At 42.4% G+C, this 26382-nt stretch overlaps 1 protein-coding gene and 1 long non-coding RNA gene across 2 annotated transcripts in view; one reads left to right on the plus strand and one right to left on the minus strand.

Moving 5' to 3' along the window:
• Positions 1-3520, plus strand: part of LOC121029534 (uncharacterized) — a 37990-nt gene extending 34470 nt beyond the window's left edge. Inside the window, exon 3 of the long non-coding RNA XR_005789767.1 lies at positions 1738-3520. This is a non-coding gene — a long non-coding RNA (uncharacterized LOC121029534). The remainder of the gene's footprint in view (positions 1-1737) is intronic.
• Positions 1-15094, minus strand: part of CLIC5 (chloride intracellular channel 5) — a 160173-nt gene extending 145079 nt beyond the window's left edge. Inside the window, exons 1-2 of the mRNA XM_040473679.1 lie at positions 14654-15094; positions 14339-14545 (exon numbers count right to left, since the gene is read on the minus strand). Of these exons, the coding sequence (XP_040329613.1) occupies positions 14339-14545; positions 14654-15079 (633 nt within the window). The 5' untranslated portion in view covers positions 15080-15094. The remainder of the gene's footprint in view (positions 1-14338; positions 14546-14653) is intronic.
• Positions 15095-26382: the final 11288 nt, after the last annotated feature.

Below are 26382 nucleotides of genomic sequence, written 5' to 3' on the forward strand. Positions count from 1 at the left end.
CATATAGCAGATACCAAATATAAATTACCTGGAGACATAAATTTGAAGTGAAGTAAAACGATTTCTGTTCTTAATGATTAGAAAATGTAGAAAATCTTTCCATCTCTTGAGCTCATGTCATGTATCCGTGATTCAGTTAGGCACTTCACTCTGTGCTCTCTGTGACTAGCCTCTGTGGTGGGGATCACACCATATCCTCCAAATAGAGATATTAGTGTTCAGGGATGTCAGTCAATTTCCTTCGAAGTTAAAGAGTTAGTAAATAGCAAATCTGATATTTGCACACAATTCTAACTTGAAATTCCATGTGTTCCCCACCACTCCATGACTCGATTGAACAAGGAAGACCTTTGTAGGAACAAATAATGATGACTAAACGTAATCGGGGCGATATCTGGAACATGTGCGAAGTTCCATGGGCACAATCTGCAGGGAGCCACTGAGTCTGAGTGGGAGGGGACTTGGAGGTGAACTTGTGCTCTGTGCCAGATATTGCTTACTCAAACCTTTCCATGGCCGGCATGACTGCCCTCTACTATACGACCAAAAAATATTACGCTTCTTAGACTCCCTCGCAGTAAGAATCTAGATGTCTGGTTTCCCCCAAGCAAATGCGCTATGTGTGGGAACTGACTGGCAGAAATGAACCTCATGTAGCAGCAGGGTGCACGATATATGAGATCTGATGGCGAGCACTGTGGCAGAGGCATTGGGTTTTCCGGGTTGCAGGTCTGGCGGAAGGTTTAAGGCCTAGCCCTAGTGTCACAGAGGCCAGCAGCGGAAAGCAGCAACAGCGGGCTTTCCTCTAGAACCGTCCCAAGATATGGTTCGGTGTTTCTCCAGGCTGTTTTGTCCCTGGAGGCATAGCACTTAACCCTGGCTCCTGGCCAACCCAGAAAAATCTGTGAATTCCCTAACACTGTGTAATAAATCCCTCTCTTCTTAAACTCTTAGCGTGGATTCTCTTGTCTGCCACTAAGCCTGCTTACCAATACAAGTACTGTCGACAGTGATCGGCTTGCTGCCCCGCATCCTGGAGAGATTATTACAGAAGCGTGTAGCCTGTCTTAGCTATTTCACCAACAAGGCCACACGATCCGTCGATCAGCAATTTGAGCTCCATGTGAGGGTTTAAAGCAGATACATATTTGTGTTATTCATATGGTTTTAGTTTATTTTTAAGTTAATTCGGATGGTATGATATTATTGTTCTAAGCAGAGCCAGTTCAGATTGGAGGGAATCCTGCCTCCTTCTTAATGTGAAATTAGCCTGAGGAATTGAGTAGCAGCGATGTGGCTCCTTCTCAGAGAGGGTGGTAATAAATCCAACTTACTGGGATACTTGAGCGAGCTCCTGCCGCATGCCAGGCATTGAGTCAGATAACCATGGTTTAATCTTCTGAGCAAGTCTGTGAGATGGGCATTGATGGAAAATGAGGCCCAAGAACTTAGGACGTTTGCCCTAGATCAACTGGTTTATAAATGGCCTCGTTGGGACTGTCACCAGGGTTGGACACAGAAGCCCACGGTTCCTTCCGTGTTGCCACTTTGCCTGCAGCGGGAGCGAGGAAGTGAAGCAGGATCATCGTCCCTCTTACACTAATGAGATGCTCATTAGAACGAGAAGTCCCGGCAACAAGGGAAAGAAAGGCAATTGAGGGGAGATGGCAGGCACGGTTTGTTCCCTCCCCAAGAGCACTTCCCTTCAAACTTCCTTAACATATCCTACTTTTCCAGGTGCTCAGGGGCCCTCTTTACCTTGAAGAAGGTGGACTCAATCCCTGTTCTACAGCGTGGCCTCCCATGTGACTGAGAAGTGAGGAGGGCTGCTCTCGACCTCATCGTGGAGTCGGCTGACCTCACCCCAACAGCCAGGCTCCAGGACTCTCACCACACATGAAAAATAAAACCCTGCTTTTAAAGCCATTGTCGTGGTTCCTGTAACAAGCAGGCAGAAGACCTTCTTGCTTATACAGGGGTTTATAATTCATAGGAAGTCTTAGGAGTGTTTGATGAGATCGCAAGAAGACATGAACAGGAACCCACCCAGAAAGTGAGGCTGGGAAGTTCTATTACGTCCTCATCTCAAACTATGAAACCACTGAGAGCTTGAGCAAACCAGAATCACCTCTTCAGCAGATCCTGGTCAACGCGCTCCCCAGCATCATTACAAGGCACGGGCCAACCATAATCCGGGTTGGTTTTGGCCTGACATGCTGTGTCCCGAGATGGCAAGGACCGGGCAAGGCTTTGCAGGTTCCTCTGCATTTCCTAGGGTATCGTTCTCTTAAAAGAACCAACGAAGTGATAGACTGCTCTCGTTAACGCCATGACAGCGGGGACTGTGCCTGAGGCGTTCACCACTGGACCCCCGACATCCGGCCCTAAGACAGGCACAGAGGAGACACTCACTAAACATCATTCGAATTGGATGGAATTGAATTACGTTAGCGTCGCCAGTAGGTGTCGGGACCAGGATTTGACCCACATAGTCTAGTTCCATGGTTTCTGCTATAAAACACTCTGATGAACTGCCTCCTAACATGACATAGGATTAAAAAGGACAATGCATTGCTGAGGCCTGGAATCTCCTCCCTGATTCCTCCCTGCCACCCCAGTGCCCACATTTCCTTCAAAGTTTAAGACCTGCTTCCTACGTGAAGCCTTCCCAGATAAATCCAGTCTCCTTCATCTCCGAATGCCTTTCGTGCGTATTGGGTACTATGCATCATATGTTCGAGAAACTGTCTTGTATCAATTTCTAAATGCCTTATAACGCTAATCCTTCTTGCTGAGCCAGCTGGTCACAGTCTCACAGAAATAATCCCATCGGAGACTGCTTTTCTGTCTCTCACAGTATCAGCACGTGAAGTACAGAGTACATGCTCTATAAAGATTAATTGACCTTCGATTTGAAATGGATGAAAGGGATGCCTACAAAGGGATGGGCAATTAACCTGAGCTCATTCTCACAGCTATTAAATTTTTTATTATAGAATAAGAATCACGTTCACAAGAGAATTGTCCAACCTTCACCCTCACATTTTCTTGGTAAACAACCCTTCCCTTCGCCCAGCTGACCTTGCCTCCTTTAACTTGCCAAGTTATTTTGAATAAGGAGAAGGATCCTGGTCTGTGTGTGTGGGTCTCAGGATTAATACTACATTTGGCTCTAGTGGCTGAAGGGGCAGCCTCTTGGATCCTCAGAGTTATGCTTCGGTGGAGAACCCTTGCCACAGAGAGACCTGCGGGGAGCCTGGGCATGGCCAATGGATATTGACAGCTTCACTGACATTTACACGAGCTGATTATTAGTTGAAGAACTTTGCGTAAACAGTTGCCATTTCAAACCAATTGATTTCTGTGAACTTATAGCACAGGTACTGCTTATGAATATGAATACTTTTCACTGGTGATTTCTTTATTTTGTGGGCCTGACCACTCCTCTGTCTCACTATGAAGCCCAACCTCTTATTTTCAGACAAAGGAATAAAGGCTCAGAGAGGGGCCTGTGACCACACAGCTGATTGATTTTCATGCCAGATCTTAACCCATCTCGCCCTACAATAACACTGCCCTATAGAAACTTCACCAATAATATTCCATATTTGCACTTTCCATGTACTTAGCCCCATGTAGCTGTTGAGCACGTGCAATGTGGCTATTATGACTGAGGAACTGAATTTTCAGTATTTTTTTAATTTAAATTAATTTAAATTTAAACAGCCACATACGTATGAGTGCCCGGCGCTTGACTTCAGCTCAGGTCATGATCTCATGGTTTTGTGGGGTCGATCCCCATGTCGAACTCTGCACTGATGACACAGAGACTGCTTGGGATTCTCTCTCTCCCTCTCTCTCTCTCTCTGCCCCTCCCCAACTTGTGTTCTCTCTGTCTCTCTCAAAATAAAGAAACTTTAAAAATAAACAAATAAACAGCAACATAGGGCTAAAGACTATCGTTCCAAATAGTACAGCTCCAGAATAACTGACCCAATTTTTAAAAAAAAAATTTTTTTTTCAACGTTTATTTATTTTTGGGACAGAGAGAGACAGAGCATGAACGGGCGAGGGGCAGAGAGAGAGGGAGACACAGAATCGGAAACAGGCTCCAGGCTCTGAGCCATCAGCCCAGAGCCCGACGCGGGGCTCGAACTCACGGACCGCGAGATCGTGACCTGGTTGAAGTCGGACGCTTAACCGACTGCGCCACCCAGGCGCCCCTAACCGACCCAATTTGTAGAGGGTCGGTATAAATATAAAAAGGCTATCTACCAAGTTCCTTCCTTTCTTGCCCCATAGAAGAACAGGGCAAGAATATTCCTGTGGAAGGAAAAAGCATGCAGTTACATTGCAGTCAACAAGAGGCACTCATGTCAGTTACCCATCACCACCCCACATATTTGCTATGCAGTTGCTATCGTCGAAACCGCAGAACGTTAGTGGTTTCCCAAACAATGCATTCTCTTATTTATTTTGGCTGTTGCCATGTTACTGCTGTGCACGAAGCCCTGGTAAAAATGGGAGGCTGATGGCTTGTGACAGGCCTGTCACTTCTGTTGGCCCACAGGCTCGTGAAGGGACGCGGAACGCTCTGCCATAAAGCATAAAAGTGATGCGTGGCTTAAAGCCCAGATTTCTAATCTTTGTCTTCACAAGATCTTTGTCTTGCACAAAACACTTGGTTTCAGGCCCCCCTGACAGGGGAGGTCATCTCATATTTTTGAGGGAGTATCATCTGAGAATAGAGCTGCCAGTTAATGCATTTTTTTATGTACACAAATTCATCCTGGACACTTGGGGCCTGGGTACTGGAAGGTAGCTTGAAAACAGGATTCTCTCTTGGGAGTAGTAAAGCTCCCTCCTCCTGGGATTTTCCAAAGGAACTCATAGAATCACCAGGTCTGAATGGTGAGAGGTAAAAAGATGAGAATGTGGCGCTGCATTCTGGCTTGCGTTGGTGAATGATTAGCTGTGGCATCGGCTTTCCTGTCTCTTCACTGCTGAGAACATTGAGGTACAAAATAAAGACTTTGCAAGCGACAACATACTCTTCAAAGAGAAGGGAAAAGAAGGAAGTTTAGCGAGCAACCTTTGGCCTGAAAGCCAAAATATTTGCTATGGTTGTCTCCCACAAAATCACTTTAATGTCATTATCATTAGATGTTAGTCCAGTTGACGTTTCTGACTACATTCCAGGCTGTGATTTGAACTTGAATCCTTTCCAGTGTTTGGAAAGAAAGGAGAAGCAACTCAAAAGAAGTGGGAATCTTAAAGTCGATCGGGACAACCTCCACCTCTGGCCAGAATGGAGTATAAAGACCCAGATTTACACTTAATAACCAGAACATTACTTTAAACAACTAGTAAAGCAGACCAACTATATGAAGTGTTGGTCTTTAGACATTGGGGAGGGGCAGCACAGAGCCCAAATAGAGCCTGATGGTCTCTCTTAGTTGAGGAGATAACCGAGTTTGGGGTTTGGAAAGGTCAGAGCAGCTAGTATTCACAGATCTAAATACCAGAGTGGATGGAGCTAGAGTGAGACAGCAAGAGAGAGGAACTACCAAGTGTGAGGAAAGAACTGGAAGTGAGTAGGAGAAACAATTCCAGGATCTCACATAAGACTGGTAATAGTTTGGTTCCCAGCAGTCAGAGTGGAAAGACCTCCTTGTATGCAGTAGCTGGAGTCCTCAAAAGGGTATTCCTTCCATAGTAGAACCAAATTGGCTTTAAACCATTCTTAGGGTAGGATTTTCTGGACCCACCCTCGCAAAGAGTACAAGTAAGCTTCAAAAGGATCAAATTCGTTCCAAGTAACTTAACTGCATTTCAGAATGAGGTCCAACATTACTTAAAGGAACACAACAAAATCCAGTATCAAACAACACAAAATTCACTGTCTGGCAGCCAAAATATATTATCAGACGATGCAAATAACTACAAAAACATAACTCATAATTAAAGAAAAAGCCAATCAATAAAAGGAAACCCATCTATAGATAAGATGAAAAAATAAGTATACAAGGACATTAAAATTATCATTGAGAATAGACTCCATATGTTTAAGAAGGTAAAATAAAACATGAATATAAGGAGAGAATTGGCAGTAAATTCAACATTTAGATTAAATCAACAAATAATTTGAGGGGTGAGAATTACCAAATTGATCTACAAAGAAATATGTCCCTGGATTTCCTTATATCTATTAAATACACTGAATTTTCAACGTCAAGTGAAGATGCCTCCACTGGCAACTTCTACCAAGCTATCAAAGAAGAAATAGTACAATTCTACAAAAGGTCTTTCAGAAAACAGAGGAAGAGGAAACACATTCTCAACTCACTCTATGAGGCCTGCATTACCCTGATAACAACACCAGGCCAAGAAATTAAAAGAATACTACAAACTAAGATTCTTCATGAAACCAGATGCAAAAACTTCAACAAAATTGTAATAAATCGAATCTAGCAATCTATAACAATAATAAATCATGACTAAGTGAAGTTGATCCCAGATGTGTAAGGTTCGTTTAACACCTGAAAATCAATGAATTTATTTCACATTAACAGAAAACCAGATGATAACCTCATAGCTGGAAAAATTCAGCACACATTCGTAATTTAAAAACTCTCAGAAAAAAAAAAAAACTAGGAATAGAAAGGAACATAAGACATCTGTGAAAGGCATACAGCTAATATCATCCTTAACGATGAAAGATTGAATATTTTCCTTCTAAGAATGGGAAGAAAGCAATGATGTCTTCTCTCACGGCTTTTGTTCAACAATGTCCTAGAGGTCCTGGCCAGTGTTGTAAGACCCCATCCTACTGGGGGGGAGGGGAGTGGGGGGAAGAAAAAAGAGAGAGGGAAGGAAGGAATAAAAGAAAGAATACAGATTGGAAAGGAAGAAATAAAGATATCCTTTTTTACAGATGATGTGAAAATAGAGGAGAAAATCTTCATGACCTTGGGTTAGGTAATCATGTCTTAGGAAGGACAGAGAAAGCATAAACCATAGAAGAAAAAAAAAAGGAAAAATGGACTTTCTCAAGGTCAAAGACTTCTGTGCTCCAAAGACACTATTAGGAAAATGAAAAGTCAAGCCACAGACTTGTAAACTATTTGCAAAACACTAATCTAAGAAATTGTATTGGGAATCTATAAAGAACTCTTAAAATTCATTATAAGAAGATACCATACTAAAATAATAATAACTCAACATCACTCATCATCGGGGAAATGCAAATTAAAACTACAATGAGATATTAACCTCACATCCATCAGGATAGCTAAAACCAAAAATACAAGAAACAACGAGTGTTGGTGAGGATGTGAAGAAAAGGGAACTCTTGTGCACTGTTGGTGGGAATGCAAACTGGTGTAGCCCTTGTGGAAAACAGTATGGAGATTCCTCAAAAAGTCCTTAACCATTCCTTAAAATTCCTTAAAAATAGGGGCACCTAGGTGACTCATTCGGTGAAGCATCTGACTCTTGATTTCGGCTCAGGTTGTGATCTCTTATTTCTTGGGATGGAGCCCCACATCCTACTTTGTGCTGACAGAGTACATCCTACATGGGATTCTCTCCCCCTTCTCTGCCCCTCCCCTCACTCATGCACATGCTCTTTCTCTTAAAATAAACATTTTAAAAAGAAAATAAGAGAAAAAAGTTAAAAATAGAACTACTTTATGATCCAGTAATCACATTACCCAAAATACAAAAAGGCTAATCCAAAGAGATACATGCCAAATTGTGGACGAAGACCAAGTGTCCGTCAGTTGATGAATGGATGAAGAGATGCCGTGTCTATGTACACACACACACACACACACACACGCACGCACATATACATACATACACATACACATACACACACAATGGAATATTATTCAGTCACAAAAAAGAATGAGGTCTTGCCATTTGCAATAGCATGGATGGGGCTAGAGAGTATAATGCTAAGTGAAATAAATCGGTCAGGGAAAGACAAGTACCATTTGACCTCACTCACGTGTGGAATTTAAGAAACAAAACAAATGAACAAAGAAAAAAAGAGAGAGGCAAACCAAGAAACACACTCTTAACTAGAGAGAACAAACTGATACAGGAGGGGAAGGAAGTGGAGGGATGGGTGAAATAGGTGATGGGGATTAAGGAGTGCCCTTGGCGCAGTGAGCACTGGGTGATATACAGAATTGTTGAATCACTATCTTATACATCTGAAACTGATAGAACATTTTATGTTAACTATATTCGGATTAAAATCTTAAAAAACGTACTTTAAAGCTGCAAGGAAATAGCATTATACTTTACCAGTGCACCTAAAACTTAAAAGATTGAAAATACCAAGTGCTGGAAAGAAAGCAACTTGAAGTCTCATACAAAATATAGTAAGTCACTTTGAAAATAATTTGCAAGTTTTATTATAAGGTTAAATATCCACTGACCATATGACACAATAATTCCACTCCTAAATATTTGCCCAAGAGAAATGAAAACAGAATCAATAGAAAAGCTTCTTTGTACATGTTTATAGTCGCTTTATTATAATAGCCCCAAACTGAGAAAGAGCCCAAGTATCCATCAACTGTTGAATGCATGAACAAATTGTGGTATATTCATACAATGCAATACTACTTAGTAATAAAAAGGAATGAACTGCTGATATATATACTAACATGGATGAATTCAAAAGCATAATGTGAAGTGAAAGAAACCGCACACAAAAGGTGACACAGAGTTTAATTCCACTTGTGTGACAGTTTTTAAAAGGCAAAACTATAGTGATAGAAAGAGGATCAGTTGTTTCCAGGAGTCAGAGGGCGGCTGGAAGGAGACTCACAGCAAACGAACAGTGGGGAGCTTTTTGGGGTGATGGAAATATTTTACATCATGATCGTGGTGGTTGTTACACGATTGTATACATTTGTCAAAACTTATTGAAGCTTACACTGAAAATTGCTAGATGTATGCAAATTATATCCCAAGAAAATTTGTTCCAAAGAGGCAAGGTGCACCATAAGGTATACAGTAATATCATAAGTGTTAAATAAAAGGCAGAAAGGAGAGAATTTCAAATATGTACCCATACAGGCTGGAATGTGCACAAAATATCTCAGGAAGCCTATACATGAAATTTTTAGAATATATTGCTTCAGAAAAGGAAATGGGGCATCTGAGGGGGGTATGATGGAGCAGAGACTCTATCTTTTGTACCTTTCAAATTTTGAATCATGCAAATAATAAACCTATTCAAAGGGGGAGAAAAGTCCGTCGCGTTCTAAAACCTGCCGTTATTCAGTATGATTTGAGTCAGAATCCTGTTCTATGTGTGAACATCTCTCTTTGTTACTCATCATTTCCTCCTTCCCCTGTTTTAAAAATCACAGGACTGCCTAAGAGTATATTCAATATATACTTCAGAGCATGACAATAAAACAAGTTTACAATGTGAAAGAGAGAGGGTGCCCGTGGGATTGAGACAAGGTTACTACAGGGTCGAATGAAGTTCCATGCACAGCGGGTTAGAACCAGTGGGTGCTTTCGAGCTCATCTCATACACCTGTTTTTTATTTTTTGTTTTTTTGTTTTTTCTTTTTTTTATGGGGAGAAATCTAAAGTGCATGTGACTTCCCCAAAGGTGCACAGCTAGTCAGTATCAGAATCCAGTTGGGGCTTAGCTCCTAAGTCTTATTACAGAAATAATATCAGTAGAGCAGGCAACCTAGCACAGTTCAAAGTACACGTTCAGTAAAATGAGTTTCCCCTTCACCTCTTCCCCCTGTATCAGCTGGCTTTTCGTCAGGACTTGCCGTCCACCCATCCCCAACTCAAAGCCAAACATCAATGGAAACAGGAACCTAGGGTCTTTGCTTTAATGCTGACCAAATTTCCCAGAATACACTAGTAAGTTTTCCTTTAAAAAAGAGAACTTAATTGCCCTTCCCATAACCAGCTCAGTTTTAATCCATTTGACAAATATTTATGAGCCACCCCCCCCACCCCAACTACGGGCCAGGCTCTGGGCTAATGGTGGGCGGACATACAGAGGTGAATACGATGTGGTCCAGAGTGCTTTCCCTATGGTGCTTACAGACCAGTGACGAACAGCCTTACCCAGGTGACTGTAATATTAGGGGACACATGGTAAGATGGAGACAAGGACAGAGGCAGTATCACATAGAACAACCTGGAGTTTTAGAAATGGCTTCATGGGGAATTTGAGTCCAGAAAGATGAGGACAAGGTGACAAGGTGACAGAGGGGAGGACATGCTATAGACAGAGGAGTCAGCACGGGCAAAGCCAGGTGAGATTGAACATGTCCAATTTGTGGGGAGCTCGGTATTCCTGGGACATACTGAATGAGGCAGAATGTGATGGGAGGAGGGACCAGAGAGGCTGTTAGATTGTTAGGAGCGAGGTCAAGGCCTTGGTGACGCTCAAGGGTGGACTTGATCTTGTTGGCAAGGGGCAGGGCTTAAAGCGGAGAAGTATCTAACGTACAATTCTGTTCCCAGGGATGGTCTTTACTCCAGTAGGTGGCTGAACCATAGTTGACAGTTCCCATTACTCTGACCAATATTTATGGAGCCCTGATGACAGTCCCAGCAGCCTGCAGGACACTGTGCTTCAGAGGTAAGTAAAATGTGGTCCTTTCCTCAAGGACCTGACAGTCTGATAAATTACTCCTCAGAAAATGGGAGCTCATAAAAGGATCTGTCACCCACTTGTCCAACCCTGTGCCCCTCCCCCAGTATTCTGATTGGTAGCCCCCTCCTGGTCAGTTGGTGTTCTCTCCCCCAGTGTTGACACGACTCACCTTCTCCTGGTTAACGTGTTTGGTTTTGGCCTCTACGTCTATTGAGAAGACAGTGTTAGGTCAATTATATAGCTGCAGAAATACAACGGCAGGCCCAGGAGGGAGGACACATTGCATTAGCTACGGTGACATGGTTGCCACAGGTTGCTCCTTGTAATGTTTAACACTGACAGCTGTGGGAATCCTCAAGTCCTTTGATTTAATGTTCCTTCAGAGCTCAACAAATCAAATTAAGCGCTCACATACTGGCCTTCTGCCCAGCCTCAGGATGATGTTAAGAACATGTCAGGCACTCTCATAAACGTCTGGGAACCAACGGGAAGGTACAAACCATCCACGACTTCTCACAGAACCCCTTGCATTTGGTGGAAATACGGATCCCAGGAATGGCTGTCCATGTTCGCATGCTTCAACTCCACCAATTCCCACCCTGCAGGGGCTGTAGTGGGTTGAAGAGTGCCTCCCTCCCCAAAGGTGGGTCCAACCAGAACCTGTACCTGCTACCTTATTTGGAAAAAAAGGGTCTTTGTGGATATAATTAAATTAAGGATCCTGAGACGAGATCATCCTCGATTAGGAAGGGCCCTAACTCCATTGACAGGTCTTTACAAGAGAACGGAGGAAAAAATAGAGGCAGTTACAGGAAAGAAGGCCATGTGATATGGAGCGGAGAGTGGAACGATTCAGGTACAAGCCATCAGAGGGGATGCCAGGAGCCACCAGAGGCTGGAACGGGCAAGGAAGGATTCTCCCCTAGAGCTGTCAAATGGAGTGTGGCTCTTACCCCGGAGCTGGGAGGAGTAAGGAGCCTAAGCAGGTTATCCTTGTACCCTCCTCTTCCGTGCAAGCAGAGAAGCCCCTGTACCCCCCACTTTCACTTATAATTCCCACTCAACATTGAATAAAGAACTGCCATGGGGAGGGGTAGGGAATTGGGAAGCAGGGATGATGACTGCCACTCTTCTTAGCACTGCTGAATTTCGTGAAAAAAAAAAAAAAAGTTCACACATAGGAGCTGAGGTCTCTGAGTGAACAATTATTTTAAGAGGAATGTAAACTGAAAGAGTTAACTCCAATATTTGCTTTTGGGAACTACAGATCTTAAATAACACAAGACCACACGTTACTATCAAACAGTTTTTCCTGTTGCTAATGCCAGCTGGAGATTCCAATAGTTCTGTTTCCTCCTGCTTCTGTTTGGTTCAACACCAGTGGCAGGCTAATTTCTAGTGAAATCAACACTTTGCCAAATTTACAAGTGTCTTCATGTGCCCGTAATGATGATGACGATCCACCTTGCCTGTTGCATAAAGGTGCATGGATGCTTCTGTCCTGAGAAAAATATACCTAGTCCTCACTAGGAGTGGGGTTTTGTGGTCTTTTCTTTTTTTCTTTCCTTTCCTTTTTCCTTTCCTTTCCTTTCCTTTCCTTTCCTTTCCTTTCCTTTCCTTGTTTTGAAACAAACTTAATGGTGGATATGGAAACTGGAAGACTGCTTGAATGCACCTGCTTGAATGTCACCTCCTTGGTGGGACCCCTCCTGACTCCTTCCTGCACTCTTGAGCACTCCATCCCCAGTACCCACAGCACTCAGTTAACTCATCTATTTCACTGAAATTAACCACGTGCAAGTCTATCTTCCGCACCACGTTGCTGATTTCTTGACAGCCAAGTCCCCCCTCCCTGTCTTCATTCCCCTTTTCCCCCAAATGCTCAGCATAACACCAAGCAAGTTTTGACGGGTACCTAAGTAGAAGCCAAACACTCTGCTAGGTGCTTGTTAGAGACTGTATGGTAGAAGAAAGGAAATACAATGTGCACACAAAACAACTAGGGAAAAGTACAAAGTAAAAAAAAATAATAATAATATATGAAATTAGTAAATAAAATGAATTTTATTGGAGGAGTAATTGGAAACCACAAAGGGGAGAAATAAGCATGACCTGGGGTTTTGTGGGTTCATTTTATTAGCCAGAAATAGGATTTGCCAATATGTGGTCCTCATACTAAGAAAAGTGTAAATATGAATATTATCAGGGAGTGGACGTTGGGGGAAAATGTTCTGCCTTCTTGATTAATAAAGATGATTTGTCTAGCCCAGAATGCTTCTTTATGTTCTGATAAATCGTAGTAGTCTTTACTGTAAATGGTCTGTGTGTAATAAATAGACTATTTATTATAATATCAGTCTAAAACAAAGATTTCCAAAGTTCTCAGTTTATATATCATAAGCATTAAACATTAACACTGGCTGTTAGTGTCTTACTACTACACCACTGAAATCATTTTACTTCATCAGATAGTTTAGTTATATTGGTGTCAAAAGGGCAAACTCAGTGACAGAGGTTACCTTTATTGACCATATATCTGAAGTATCTGTGACCTTAGAAATGCTAAGAAGGAAAGCCCAGCACCTGACTGTTGATTTGACTTCCTCTCACCAGCCTTGGTTTCGTTTTTGAAAATCAAGTTGACAAAGGAAATTTAACCAGACGAGAAAATGTACTTAACGTCTGTCACAAAGGTAAGGATTTGAACTGCATTTTCTGCTCACTTGTAAGTGAACTTTTAAAAAAATACTTTGCCCATGGTATATAAAAGTCAATGATCAGACACACAATTTAAATGCACTTTCCAATACTTATACTTTTGAGCAGTCCCGCGTGAACTCTGGAATGACTTGTTTATTTTTTATTTAATTTTTTTCAATATTTATTTATTTATTGACAGAGAGACAGAGACAGAGGGTGAGCAGGGGACGGCAGAGAGAGACGAAGACACAGAATCCAAAGCAGGCTCTAGGCTCTGAGCTGTCAGCACAGAGCCTGATGCGGGGCTCGAACCAACGGACCGTGAGATCATGACCTGAGCTGAAGACGCTTAACCGACTGAGCCACCCAGGCGCCCCTGATTTTACTTTTTGATTGGGGGAACACAGCAGTCACATTTTCAAAATTACACGAACAGAAACAACATTCTAGAACTAAATTTTGACAGTCATTGTGACATTACTATATGCACATATATGTGTGCATATTTTTATACCATGTATTTGACAGATATCAAAACAAATGCCTTTGATATATTGTTGAAACTTAATTTTCTTAAACAAATAAAACTATAAATCATCTTTTCTTTTTCTTTTTTGTTTTTTTAATGTTTATTATTTATTTTTGAGAGAGAGAGAGAGAGAGATAAGGCTCAAGCAGGGGAGGGGCAGAGAGAGAGGGAGACACAGAATTTGAAGCAGGCTCCAGGCTCCCAGCTGTCAGCACAGAACCCGACGCGGGGCTTGAACTCACAAATGGCGAGATCATGACCTGAGCCGAAGTCAGATGCTTAACCGCCTGAGCCATCCACGTGCCCCTGGAATGACTCATTTAACCAGCTATACTCTTGAATATGTCTGGAGGTCCAAGGACCATTACATCATGCATCTTTCCCTGGACACTCAGAAAAAGAAGACACCATTTTCTCCATCTACACATGCAGAAGTGCCTACCAGAGACAGCACTTACCTTAACAAAGAGGATAATCTCAGGGTCTGTGGAAGTTGATTCACTTTCTTCCAAACCATCAGCAGCAGAATGGCAGGTAGAGGAATCCTTGCTGGCAAAGAAGGCCCTACTCTGCTGGGTGGGGAAGGTTGGAGAGGGCAGGCCTTTCTCCATCATGCCTCCATCTTCCTGGGGTTCCTGGGCTGGTGAGGGTACTTCTTCCCAGTCCTGGGCTGGTGAGGGTACTTCTTCCCAGTCCTGGGCTGGTGAGAGTACTTCTTCCCGGTCCTGGGCTGGTGAGGGTACTTCTTCCCAGTCCTGGGCTGGTGAGAGTACTTCTTCCCGGTCCTGGGCTGGTGAGGGTACTTCTTCCCGGTCCTGGGCTGGTGAGTGTAATTCTTCCTGGTCTTGGGCTGGTGAGAGTGATTTTTCCATTGAGTTGTTCCAGTCTTCGCTGGAGACTGGTGGCTCACCCTGTTGAAGATCCTGGGACTCAGGACATATGTCACCTGGCAGGAGGTAGTCTCCTGCTTCTGGTTGGGAAGAGGTCAAGCTGTTCTCCTCACCCTCAGCAACATCAACTGATACAGAGTCGTATTCATGGTTTTCCAGCTCAGTGGCATATGCATCATCTTCTGACCTCAAGCCTTCATGGATGTTATCATAAAGAGGCACTTCGTTTTCTTCTGGCATTTCTGGAACCTCATACATCCTTTCTTTTTGGACTGTGTCATAGATGGTGCTGCTATCTTCACCATTCATGTTCCTTGATCTGATAAATCTTTTGCAGGCAGACCCGAATAGATCAGAAATGAATAAAGGACTAGAGGATGCGGCACCACCTTGCAGAGGAATCAACAAGCTTTTGAAACACGGCAACTAGCAACAGCTACCAATGACGGGTCTCTAACAATCATTTACCAGAAGCTTTAATCAGCAAGCGACGAGTCCATTGGGCACCAGGTAAAGCTTACACTCTCAGTTAACTCCTTCACTGCTAAGGATAGTTTCAAGTAGAGTCTGGGGTTTTCCTCACTGCCAGTAACTCCAAGATTCTTTGGATTAAGCGGAGGTTGAATTATCTTCCCAGTGCACGCTTAAATTCTAAATATTTAGCCATGGGTCGCTAAGCAGGGCTCCCTCTTCTAATTGCCTCCAAATGTTGACAACATTCAAGAAGTCCCTGCAATTCACTTCTTCACCGTCGTCACTGATCTGTTAATGGCTGAATTCATTGCACAAAACAATTCCTTGAGTATCAGTACCCTGTGATGCATAAGCTGTACATGCTCCAGCTAGGTGACAAATTCCATTTGCATTTCTTATCTGGAAACACCACCAGGTGATTAAATGGCAGAAGGGAAAGGAGATAAATGCACTGGCCTATAATTACATCGGTACAGACCACCCAAAAATAAAAACTCAAAGATTTATGGCTTTGAGTTTTACGTTTCCCTCTTAAATCCGTATGATCATCAACAAAGTCAACGAACTTTTATACCGAGATTCTGCTATGCACAGGATACTGAAATGAGCGCTAGTCCTATGTGTTAGAAGATTCATTCTCTGCTGTTGAGAAACTTCTTTTTTTTTTTAATTTTTTTTATCTTTATTTTTGAGAGACAGAGAGACCGAGTGTGAGTGGGGGAGGGGCACAGAGAGAGGGAGACACAGAATCCGAAGCAGGCTCCAGGCTCTGAGCTGTCAGCACAGAGCTGACGCGGGGCTCGAACTCACGAACTGCGAGATCATGACCTGAGCTGAAGTCGGACGCCCAACCGACTGTGCCACCCAGGCGCCCCTCTGCTGTTGAGACACTTCTAAACATAGTTGGAAGACTAGAAAGAAAATCTAGACCCTAATGGGCACAGAATAAACTATCCAAGGTTTTCTTAGTGCAATTGCCCCAGGTCTGGGATAAGCAGTAGGAACTAGATGTACAAGGGTGCCTAGTTGAAGTCACTTACAAATGCCATAAAAATACAGGCTCTTTGTTTCTAATCTGGTACTCTATTCTGTTAATTCCCATTTCCCTTCATCACACCATGTACGTGGTTCTCTGTGAAGTGACAACCAGAGAGGTTGTAAAGGGACTTTAGTGTCCAGAAATCATGTGAAAATTAGGAAGCAGTGCAACTGTGGACGTAGAATTTGATGAACATCTTATTCACAAAACTACCTTGTACCCTTAGCTCCAATAATGTATCCAGGAATCTTCTGCAGCAAACTAGAGCAGTATTTCTAGAACTCTAGCTTTGGGGATGGCTCAGAGACTAGATGAGTGGAAGGTGACTAGAGACAGACTTTAAGCATCTTGATGTTAGTTAGCCCTTTCTCTTATTGAAACATGAGGTTCGGTGTGTCCAAATCCCTGATAAATTACCATAGGTTCTATAATTAGGCACTTATATCTCAATGGAGCCCCCCCCCCCAAATTCTACGCATAATATTAGAGCTGGAGGAAACCTAAAATCTCATTCAGTCTAACGTTCATTTTCCGATTGGAAAAAAGCCTGAAACCTAGAAAGGGGAGGTGAGTGGTCCAAGTTCACACAGAGAGTTAATGACAGCTGATTTCCGTTGCGATTTCCTAACCTCCAGCATGGTGATATCTCAGCTACTCCCTCCTGAAGTCAGTGTTTTCCAGTCTACTTTCATCATCACACAAGCCTCCTCTCCTACCCTCCCCCTCACAAGGAATCATTGTTAGATATTTCCCCCCCCATGAAATGAAAGTCAACTGGGCTCAAACTCAGGTAATGGCTCCCCATTTCTCTCAGTAAAAGAGCCAAAGTCCTTAAAGTGATCCACAAGATCCTAGAATATCTGCATCAGCTTTCCTATACCTTTCCCGCCTTTGCCTACCCTGTTTCAGATGACCTGGCCTCGTTGCTATTCCTGGAACATTCCAGAATCGCTGCATAGGATCTTTACATCGGCTGTTTGCTCCACCTGAAATACATTTCCCCTGGATGTCTGCATAGTTAATTCCCCAAACTCTTCTAAGTCTTTGTGTATGCATACTCTTGCCAATGAAGCCACGCTGTCCTGTTTAAAATGTCAACCCATCCCAACTCCTCTCTGTAACCCCTCCATTGCTAAAAACCCTTACTTGACTTTTAATTTCTTTTTCCATAATACCTATCAGCTTCTAACAAGAAGCATACATTACTTATTTTATGTCTAGAATTTATTTTCTGTCTCCTCCCACTAACATGTAAACACCCTGTATGGTCACAAATCTCTGTCTGCTTCTTCATCATTATCTCAAGCCTTTAGAGAAGTGGCTGGCAAATATTAGATACTCAAATCATCTGTTGAATAAATTTTTGTGACTGTTTGATATCTTTATCCCTCACTGGACACGTAAGTTCCATGAGAACAAAGCCCGTGACTATTTTGTCCATCAGTATATAAAAATTTAGCAAATATCTGATGTATCGTTGATGTTTACTAAATATTTATTTTATAAACAACTAAAATGGAGATGTGCCTAGAATTCATGCCCTTTTACTCCTGGTCCACTTTTTTTTCTGTACTATGTGTATAAATATTATCTCCGGATTATATTTAAGCTCCTACAGGAAAAGAACATACCTGTGTGTTTCACAGCACTTTGTATAGAGCAAGTTGGCTTGTTTACTTATAAAAGAGAGCCCATCAATCAATTAATCTGTCAAAAATATTTTGAGGGCTTCATCCGCATGTTACTTACAACCCAGGAAAGGAAATATGACACATTTATTCATTTGTTTGAGAGGTTCTAAGAATGAGCTCGCATGATTTCTGAAATACAAGTTTGTTTATGTCACTCTCATGTTTGGAAATCTTTGATGAGTCCCAAGCACCTACAGGAAGATGTCTGTCTCAAGATCTTTCACAATCAGAAGCAAGCCTATCTGTCCCGCCAGCTTCTCCCCTTAGAGCTCTCCCAAATGTTCTATTCTGCAGCCAGATAGGCTGCTCGTCCCTGCATGCTATATCCTGTCCCCGTACTTTTGCATGTGTGCTGCCTCTACTGGGCAAAATTCTATTCATTCTGGTATGTGCAAGGTATAAATACACATAGGACATGATCTTATATGCACATACAACTAAGGAAATTTCCAAATAAAGTGCAAGAGAAAGGAGCCAACTGGGCCTACAGGAGACCTGCTCATTGTCTGGAATGACCTGGGGGCCAGTGTCTGGTCTTCTGCTTTGTATGTGCAAAGATTCAACTTGGTTAGTGTGCAAAGGGATTTTCAAACATTGTAGAGCTGGATCACTCCAAACTAAAAAAAAAAAAAAAAAATCATATTAGCAACAAAAATGCCAATTAATTATTTTACTACAAAAAATTGCCAAAACTGACCTCTATTTGTGTAGCATAACCACTTCACAATAGCAAAGGAATCAGTTAAGATAATGTTCTCATGTTATGTTTGTGTGATGTTTGCATGTCCTGAGACAATACCCCTTTTCCCCAAACCCAATATCAGTGATTTGTGTCTTTTCTGTTTATATTGATTAGTCTCATTAAGAACTTACCCATGGGGCGCCTGGGTGGCGCAGTCAGTTAAGCGTCCGACTTCAACCAGGTCATGATCTCGCGGTCCGTGAGTTCGAGCCCCGCGTCGGGCTCTGGGCTGATGGCTCAGAGCCTGGAGCCTGTTTCCGATTCTGTGTCTCCCTCTCTCTCTGTCCCTCGCCCGTTCATGCTCTGTCTCTCTCTGTCCCAAAAATAAATAAACGTTGAAAAAAAAAAAAAAAAAGAACTTACCCATATTGGGGCTCCTGGGTGACTCAGTCAGTTAAGCGTCTGACTCTTGATTTTGGCTCAGGTCATGATCGCACGGTTCATGGGGTCGAGCCCCACGTCGGGCTCTGTGCTGACAGCATGGAGCCTGCTTGGGATTCTCTCCCGCCCCCCTTTCCGTCCCCCCCCCAAATAAATAAACAAAATTTTTAAAAAGAACTTACCAATATTATTTTCTTTTTAGGAAACAATTGCCTTTATTAATTGTCTCTATTGTGCATTTCTTTGCAATGTCACTAATTTCTGCTCCTATCTTTATTATTTTCTTCCTTCTCCTCTCTTTGGTTTTACTTTGCTGTTCTTTACTCCAAGATCGCTGTGGTGGATACTTAGATCATTGGTGTTCAGCTTTTCTTCTTTCCTAATTATGCATTTAAGACTATTAATTTCCCTCTAAATATAGTTTTTTCTGTATCCCACAGTATTTTATGTTTGATTTTTATGATCATCTAGGTCAAAAGGACTCAATTCTTATTTTGGTTCTCTTGGCTTTTGTTTTATTTGTGTTTGAGGCTATGTTATTAGGTGCACACAGATTCAATATTGTGTCATCTTGGTACATGGACTGTTTCTTCAATAGAAAATGCCACTCTTTATCTCTAGTAATATTTTTTTCCTTTTTCTGAAATCAGCTTTTTTTGGTTAGTGTTTATAGACATCTTTTCCCAAGTTTTTACTTTCCATTTTTGTGTGCTCTGATACATAAGCATCAGATCATTGTATTTTTATTCAATCTAACAACCTTTGCCTTTAATTTAAGTAGTTGGTCTATAAACATTTAATGGAATTGTGGTATATTTAGGCTAAATATACCATCTTACAATCTTTATCTTTAAAAATGAGCAAAAACTTGAAGAGACGTTTCACCAGAAAGTAACGTATGAATGGCAAATAAGGTCATTAAAGGGAAATCAGCAGCAGTAGCCACGAGGGAAATGCAGTTAAATGAGATCACTTCATACCACTAGAACACCTAAAATTAAAAGGACTAACAATACCAAGTGGTGGTGGGGATGTGGAGGAGCCACATATCACTCTCATACACTGACGGTGAGAGTCTAAAATGGTACAGCCAATTTGTAAAATTGTGTGGCAGTTTATTATAAAATTAACCGTACATGTATACATGTACCCTATGACTCAGCAATTCCAGCAAATCTTAGAACTATATCCCAGAAAAAAATTAATGTGAAAATCATCACAACAGGCTTGTATGAGAATGCTTAGAGAAATTTGCTTCATAATCCAAAACACTGGAAACTTCTCGCAAGAAGATAATGGGCAAACTCTGGTGTACTTATGCAATGAATATTGCTCAGCAATGACAAAGGAATGAATTACTGATACGGACAACAAAATGGATGAATCTCAAAGACACTATGTTGAGTGAAAGATGGCAGACATAAAATAGTATATAATGAATGATTCCATAGAATTATGTCAGTGTAAAAACATACAAAGGGTTACAGGATTCCTAATCATGCTTTTAATGGGCACTTGAGCAAAAGATTTTAAGGATCACTTCTAGAGCCGGTGGATAAGAAATGTCCCATGTTAACAACTGCCTTAGATTTCCAGCTCTGGGAATGGAATGGGAGTGGAATTTCTTGGGTTACTGTCATTAAGTCATGAGAGTTAAAAGCACTCCTTCTCTGGAATACAAGCATCAGGTTGAACAAACCAGGCAAAAGAATTTACAGTAAGCCCATGGTGCTGGCGACATCCTGACCACCAGTGCTGTTAGGTGACCATCAACAATATCATTACAAAGCTTTCAGAGTAGGGGTGTCTGGATGGCTCAGTTGGTTGCGCATCCAACTCATGATCTCATGGCCATGAGATCGAGCCTTGCATTGGGCTCTGTGCTGATAGCATGGAGACTGCTCAAGACTTTCTCTCTCTCTCTCTCTCTCTCTCTCTGCCCCTTCCCTGCTCACTCTCGAGCCCGCTCTTTCTCCCTCTCTCACAAAAATAAATAAATAAACAAACATAAAGAAACCTTTCAGGATAGGTATAAAACACCCAGGAATCGGTTAAGAATGCCCCAATCCTTATATGATAGGAAAAGATAGGACTCAGTAGGCAGAGGGGGATAGATTAGGATGTGAGGTCCCTGGGTGAGGGAAAAACACATATTTTGGAACGATGCTGGGAGCGGCTGACCACAGCAAACCCCCTAGGGAGTAAAGTTCCTCTTAAGAGTGTAATAGACCCCACCTACACCCCTTCAGGTTTCCCTCAGGAATTTGACAAAAGATCTGACTAAAAATAGGTAGACCGTAAAACATATGACCCACAAGGAACGGTACGGCCATAGGCCACCCCTCATACAATGGAAATGAGCCAATCAGGAACGGACAATCCAGCACCTAGAGGTATCAAGTGAATAAGGGTAGGACCTGAGAAGGAACAAGGGGGAAAGGAAAGGGAGGTGTGACCAGAACCCTATAAAATAAAAACCCTTGCCTATTGTCGCGAGGGTTCACCTCTGAATGTGCTCTCTCTGTCAAGAAAGCTTTCATACTATTCTTCCTTTCTAATCTCATACTCTAATAAACTTTTGCCTGCTGCTCATTTTGTGCCCACCTCTTTATTCTTCGAAGAGTCGAGACAAAGAATCCTGGGTATTGAGGTAAAAAAAAAAAAAAAAAATCCTGCAACACTTACGCACCTGAGGAAATATGTCTTAAAATGTCCCATTTCATAGATTCCTTCCTCATGCTTTTCTCTGAATCTCTGCCCATCTATGTATTATTCAGATGCAAAATGCCATCTTTTCACCAATTTCTATAAGAAGCATCCACTCACACCCAAAAGTCTCATGGAGATTCTGGGGTCACAGGCAGTAAGTGACCTGAGGTGGCGCCATTTCACTGGCCCCACCCCCATCCCTACCCCTCTCTTCTCCCTTCCTCCACTCTCAGAGAAGCCATCTGTTCTTCCAGTTTCTTCCACAGATTACTCATCAGACTAACTCCACTCACGTTTGGTTTGGGGGAGGGGCCTCTTCACCTTCCTTCTCAAACAGAATTTTAAAGAATGTCTTCAGAACATACCCAGTCCTCTCTCTGAAGAGAGTCCCGACGGGTATGATGTTCTCCACCTTGCTGCATTTATATTCGGATTTGACAACTTCCTGACGAGATGTTTGGGGCCACTGAAAGCCCAGTGGCCATGAATTTCCAAACGGAGGCAGTGTCTCTGGACCGTTCGATGTTTAAAGCATGGAAATGGCTCGGCTCCCGGAGAAAATGGGCATAGCCAGGGTACTTCAGACTGAGGGAGCAAACCTCCAGCATTGTTCTGCCTTGCTCTCCCTTCTCACAGTTGTTCTTATCAGCGGTTTGCAGATGATGGGGGAGGGGAAAGGAGGCTATGTCAAAAATGTCTGTTTGAAAAGGGCTTGGAATCTGTCCAACATTTCGAGGTTAAGGGGATGAGGAGAGTTTATAGGCCTAAATTTCCTGCAGGGATCAAGTATTTGACTTTCACTGGGAGTACTCAGTTGAGTTGAGTATTAGTTGTTTCCAGCCAATCTGAAAATTATCAAACCATAGGCTCCTAGAATGGGAAGAGGTATAGAGGCCATACCTTACAACAGGTTCTGGAATGATTGATTGGGCCCTGCGACATGTATTAAACCTGAGGCTTAAAACATGACCCCCTTGCCTGAGGTAGCTGAGTTAGGTAGCTGAGTTAGCAGGTGGGTTTCAGGAAAATCAGCACAAATGGTTGGCCTCAGACGAGCAGGAAAAAAAGAGAGGGGAAAGACAAATGAATGATATGAAGAAGGGCAAGTTTATCCCCAGTGCCAGCATCTCCCCTTGATTTTCTGCCTTCGTCTCTTCACTTACCCATCCCTTCATCCACCGCGTTTTCCCTCTGAGGAGCCACCTACTCTCGACAAGCCACTGGATTACCTACCCCCTCAGCAATTTTTTCACTTCAAGAAATGCAAAGTCTAAGCCAAAGGAATGAATGGCTAAAGGTAAATATTCATTTTCCACTCTTCAGGGAAGAGCTACTTCTCACCTCATGTCTTCCCTGATTCTCCATTGCCCCATATGTAAAATGAGGTTTAACAGTATGTGTTATAGTAGGATTTACTTAAACACTGTCGGTAAGAAGCTTATTGCAGTGCCTGTCTGTCTCTACTGTTACTACTACTGCTATTGAGTTTATTGCTTAGATAACAGTATGAGTTCTGTTGTCTTCTTTGGAGGAACAAGCAAACACTGTGGATCCATCCAAAGATAGGAAATCTGAGACCACAAAAGTTATGAAAGGGCTGTAAAATATAACCTATGGCTTTCAGAGTTCAAAATCTGATGGAGCGTAAGACATAATGCTGCAGCAAAACAACAACAAAAAGTTAATTGGCAACGGGAGGTATCCTGTGTAGTGACAAACGAGTGAGGTTGATCTTTGGGACCGTAAGATTTCAGAAGAGGGTGAGATAACCCCAGGCTGGGGGGTGTGGGACCGGGAAAGTATCTTGGGTGGTAGATGAGACTCGGGTTAAGTAGAGAAGAGAGGGAAAGGTTTGAGATATGATGCAGAGTTGAGAATTCACAATGGTAGAGAGTAAATTCGATTGGATGGAGTATGCCGACTATGGAAAAAATAGAGACAATGAGCAGTACTGGATTAGGCTCTGGGCAGCCTTGAATGCCAGGCTCAGAAATCTGAATTTTTTGCTCAGAGGATGATATTGAGGATGAGCAGACACAGAACACAAAAGGAAGCTCTATTCCAGAACCGTTTAAACGCTAGCCAGCTTCAAAACAGAGACAGGTGCTCAGCTTGGTCTACGGGCACATCCCAGCATGACATCCACATCTCACTATGGGCACAGGGAAGAAACTGTGTATAAGCCACCTGAGAACTTCCGATGGTTCCACTGAGTCATTCCCATCACGGTAAATACGCTCCTCTCCTGGAATTCTCTCCTCCTTGGCTCTCCACCAAACACCATTGTTCCCAGTCAACATGTAACCTTCATCTAGTGGTTCCAACCTGCTGAGTTTCATGCCTCATGAATCTGACTCTGGCATAAACCCCACCATAGATCCCTCTTGCTTGCATACGAACCCCCTGGTTTACTGCACTTTCTCACTTTCCAAATTGTAAACAGTCATCCACACCTTGACTCATCATTACATTGGTTGATCCACCTTGGTGCTGTCTATTTTAGAGTGTGCAATCTGGAAGACCTCCTGGAGGAGTCTCAGGTGAGGTCATTTAGGATGTTTTATTAGTAGAGGACATGCGTAAAGAAAATAGGAAAAGAGGGACCATTAAATGTTGGGGGGAGACAGATGGAATCCTATTCACTCAAATAATTGAACATGAATGGGAAGGGAAAAGAAGTTATTGAAATAATTTAATTAAAAAATCGACTACTGGGGCGCCTGGGAGGCGCAGTCGGTTAAGCGTCCGACTTCAGCCAGGTCACGATCTCGCGGCCCGCGAGTTCGAGCCCCGCGTCGGGCTCTGGGCTGATGGCTCGGAGCCTGGAGCCTGTTTCCGATTCTGTGTCTCCCTCTCTCTCTGCCCCTCCCCCGTTCATGCTCTGTCTCTCTCTGTCCCAAAAATAAATAAACGTTGAAAAAAAAAATTAAAAAAAAAATTAAAAAAAAAATAAAAAATCGACTACCAAAAACATCATTTTTGAACAGGATTAACTGTATGCCCTCAAACTATATGCCTCAGGCAGGGCAATCCTTGTTTCATCCTCTCCCCGGCCCTAGCACTGCCCAGGCTGGGACTACACATCCGAGCCCAGAACCCCGCTCTCAAGGATACCCTCCGGCTGTCCCCTGCCCTTCCCCCTTATTCCGAGTGTGTCTGGTTTCCTCCCTCTACTGTTTCCAGCGTGACCAAAGCCTCCTTGTCTGGCCTTTTAGTAGCTCTCTGTCAGCTCCCGAGAACCTCCACTATAGGGAAAAAGCAACTGACCACAGGTTAACTCACAGATGCCCAAAGACTGGGGTGTCTCCACAGTCGACCTCAAAGCGGGACGAGAGAGGTGGGCATCCTCTTAGCCAGGCTTCTGCAGACAACGATAAAGTCACACTGCATAAATGTCGAAGGAACGTGCAGAAATGCTAAGTGACTTAGTTCACTTAGTGTTTATTTAGTATTATATGTATTACTTATATAGTAGCTTAATGGAGTGTTCCTGGACTGAGTATTTTTCATCGCCATCATTCTGCCCAAAGGGAACATGCTTTCCTTCCGCCATAGACAACGGGACTCTATTGAGCTGTTTCACCCAGTTACTTCCTCCAGTATATATTTTCATCTCTGGCGATTTTATGTCATGATTAGAGAGGTTTCAGGGTATGAGTGTGTAGGGATTTTTTTTTTTTTCTCCAAAGACATCTGGGAAGTTTGTTTCTGTATTATAAAACCAAAAGCAACCTATCTCAGGAAACTTCTGAGTAACCTCTGCGTATTATATACTTCCCTACATAACAAACATAATGCACACTGTTACCTGAGCCATGCAGGAAAGAGGGAGAAAGCGCTGTGTGTTTTGAAAATGCAACTTGACTCCTATAACTCCACTGGGTGGGGGACACCTGCCCTAAGTAAGCTGTCCTTTCATACCTGAGTTTTGCGTTGTCTAAATAGTATTGCCCAAGCCTACTGCCCTGCACTGCCCTTGTTTTTCCACAAGAAGCACGAGAAAAATATACAAATATTTTAATACTAAGATTTCTTTCCGATTACAAATGCAGCTCACGCTCACTACAGAAAAAAGATGATAAAAATCGTCTGTGATTGCACTACCCAAAGATAATTATGTTAACATTCTTTTATTCTTTTTCTACCCATATACATATATATGTATATATATATATGTATATATATGTGTATATATATAGTTTTAATTGGAATTATGTTTTATCTTTGTATTCTGCTTTTTTAAATTTGACATTATGTAGTGTATATAACATGAAATTGAAGCATATTACCTGTGACCAGCCAAGCATTGGTCAAATAGTAAACTCAAATACTAGCTGACATTATTTGTGGATTTAGAAGATTCAAAGATATTTTTCTTTATCATATACCCAATGACTTCTTTTTAATTTAATTTAATTTATTTTTAAATTTATATTCAAGTTAGTTAATATACAGTGTGGTCTTGGCTTCAGGAATAGAACCCAGTAATTCATCTCTTACATATGACACCCAGGGCTCATCTCTTGAAAAGTGCCCTGCTTAATGCCCATCATCCATTTAACCCACCCTTTCCCCT

Source organism: Herpailurus yagouaroundi, unplaced genomic scaffold (genome assembly GCF_014898765.1).
Source record: "Herpailurus yagouaroundi ecotype Mexico unplaced genomic scaffold, PumYag 139, whole genome shotgun sequence".
Taxonomy (NCBI): domain Eukaryota; kingdom Metazoa; phylum Chordata; class Mammalia; order Carnivora; family Felidae; genus Herpailurus; species Herpailurus yagouaroundi.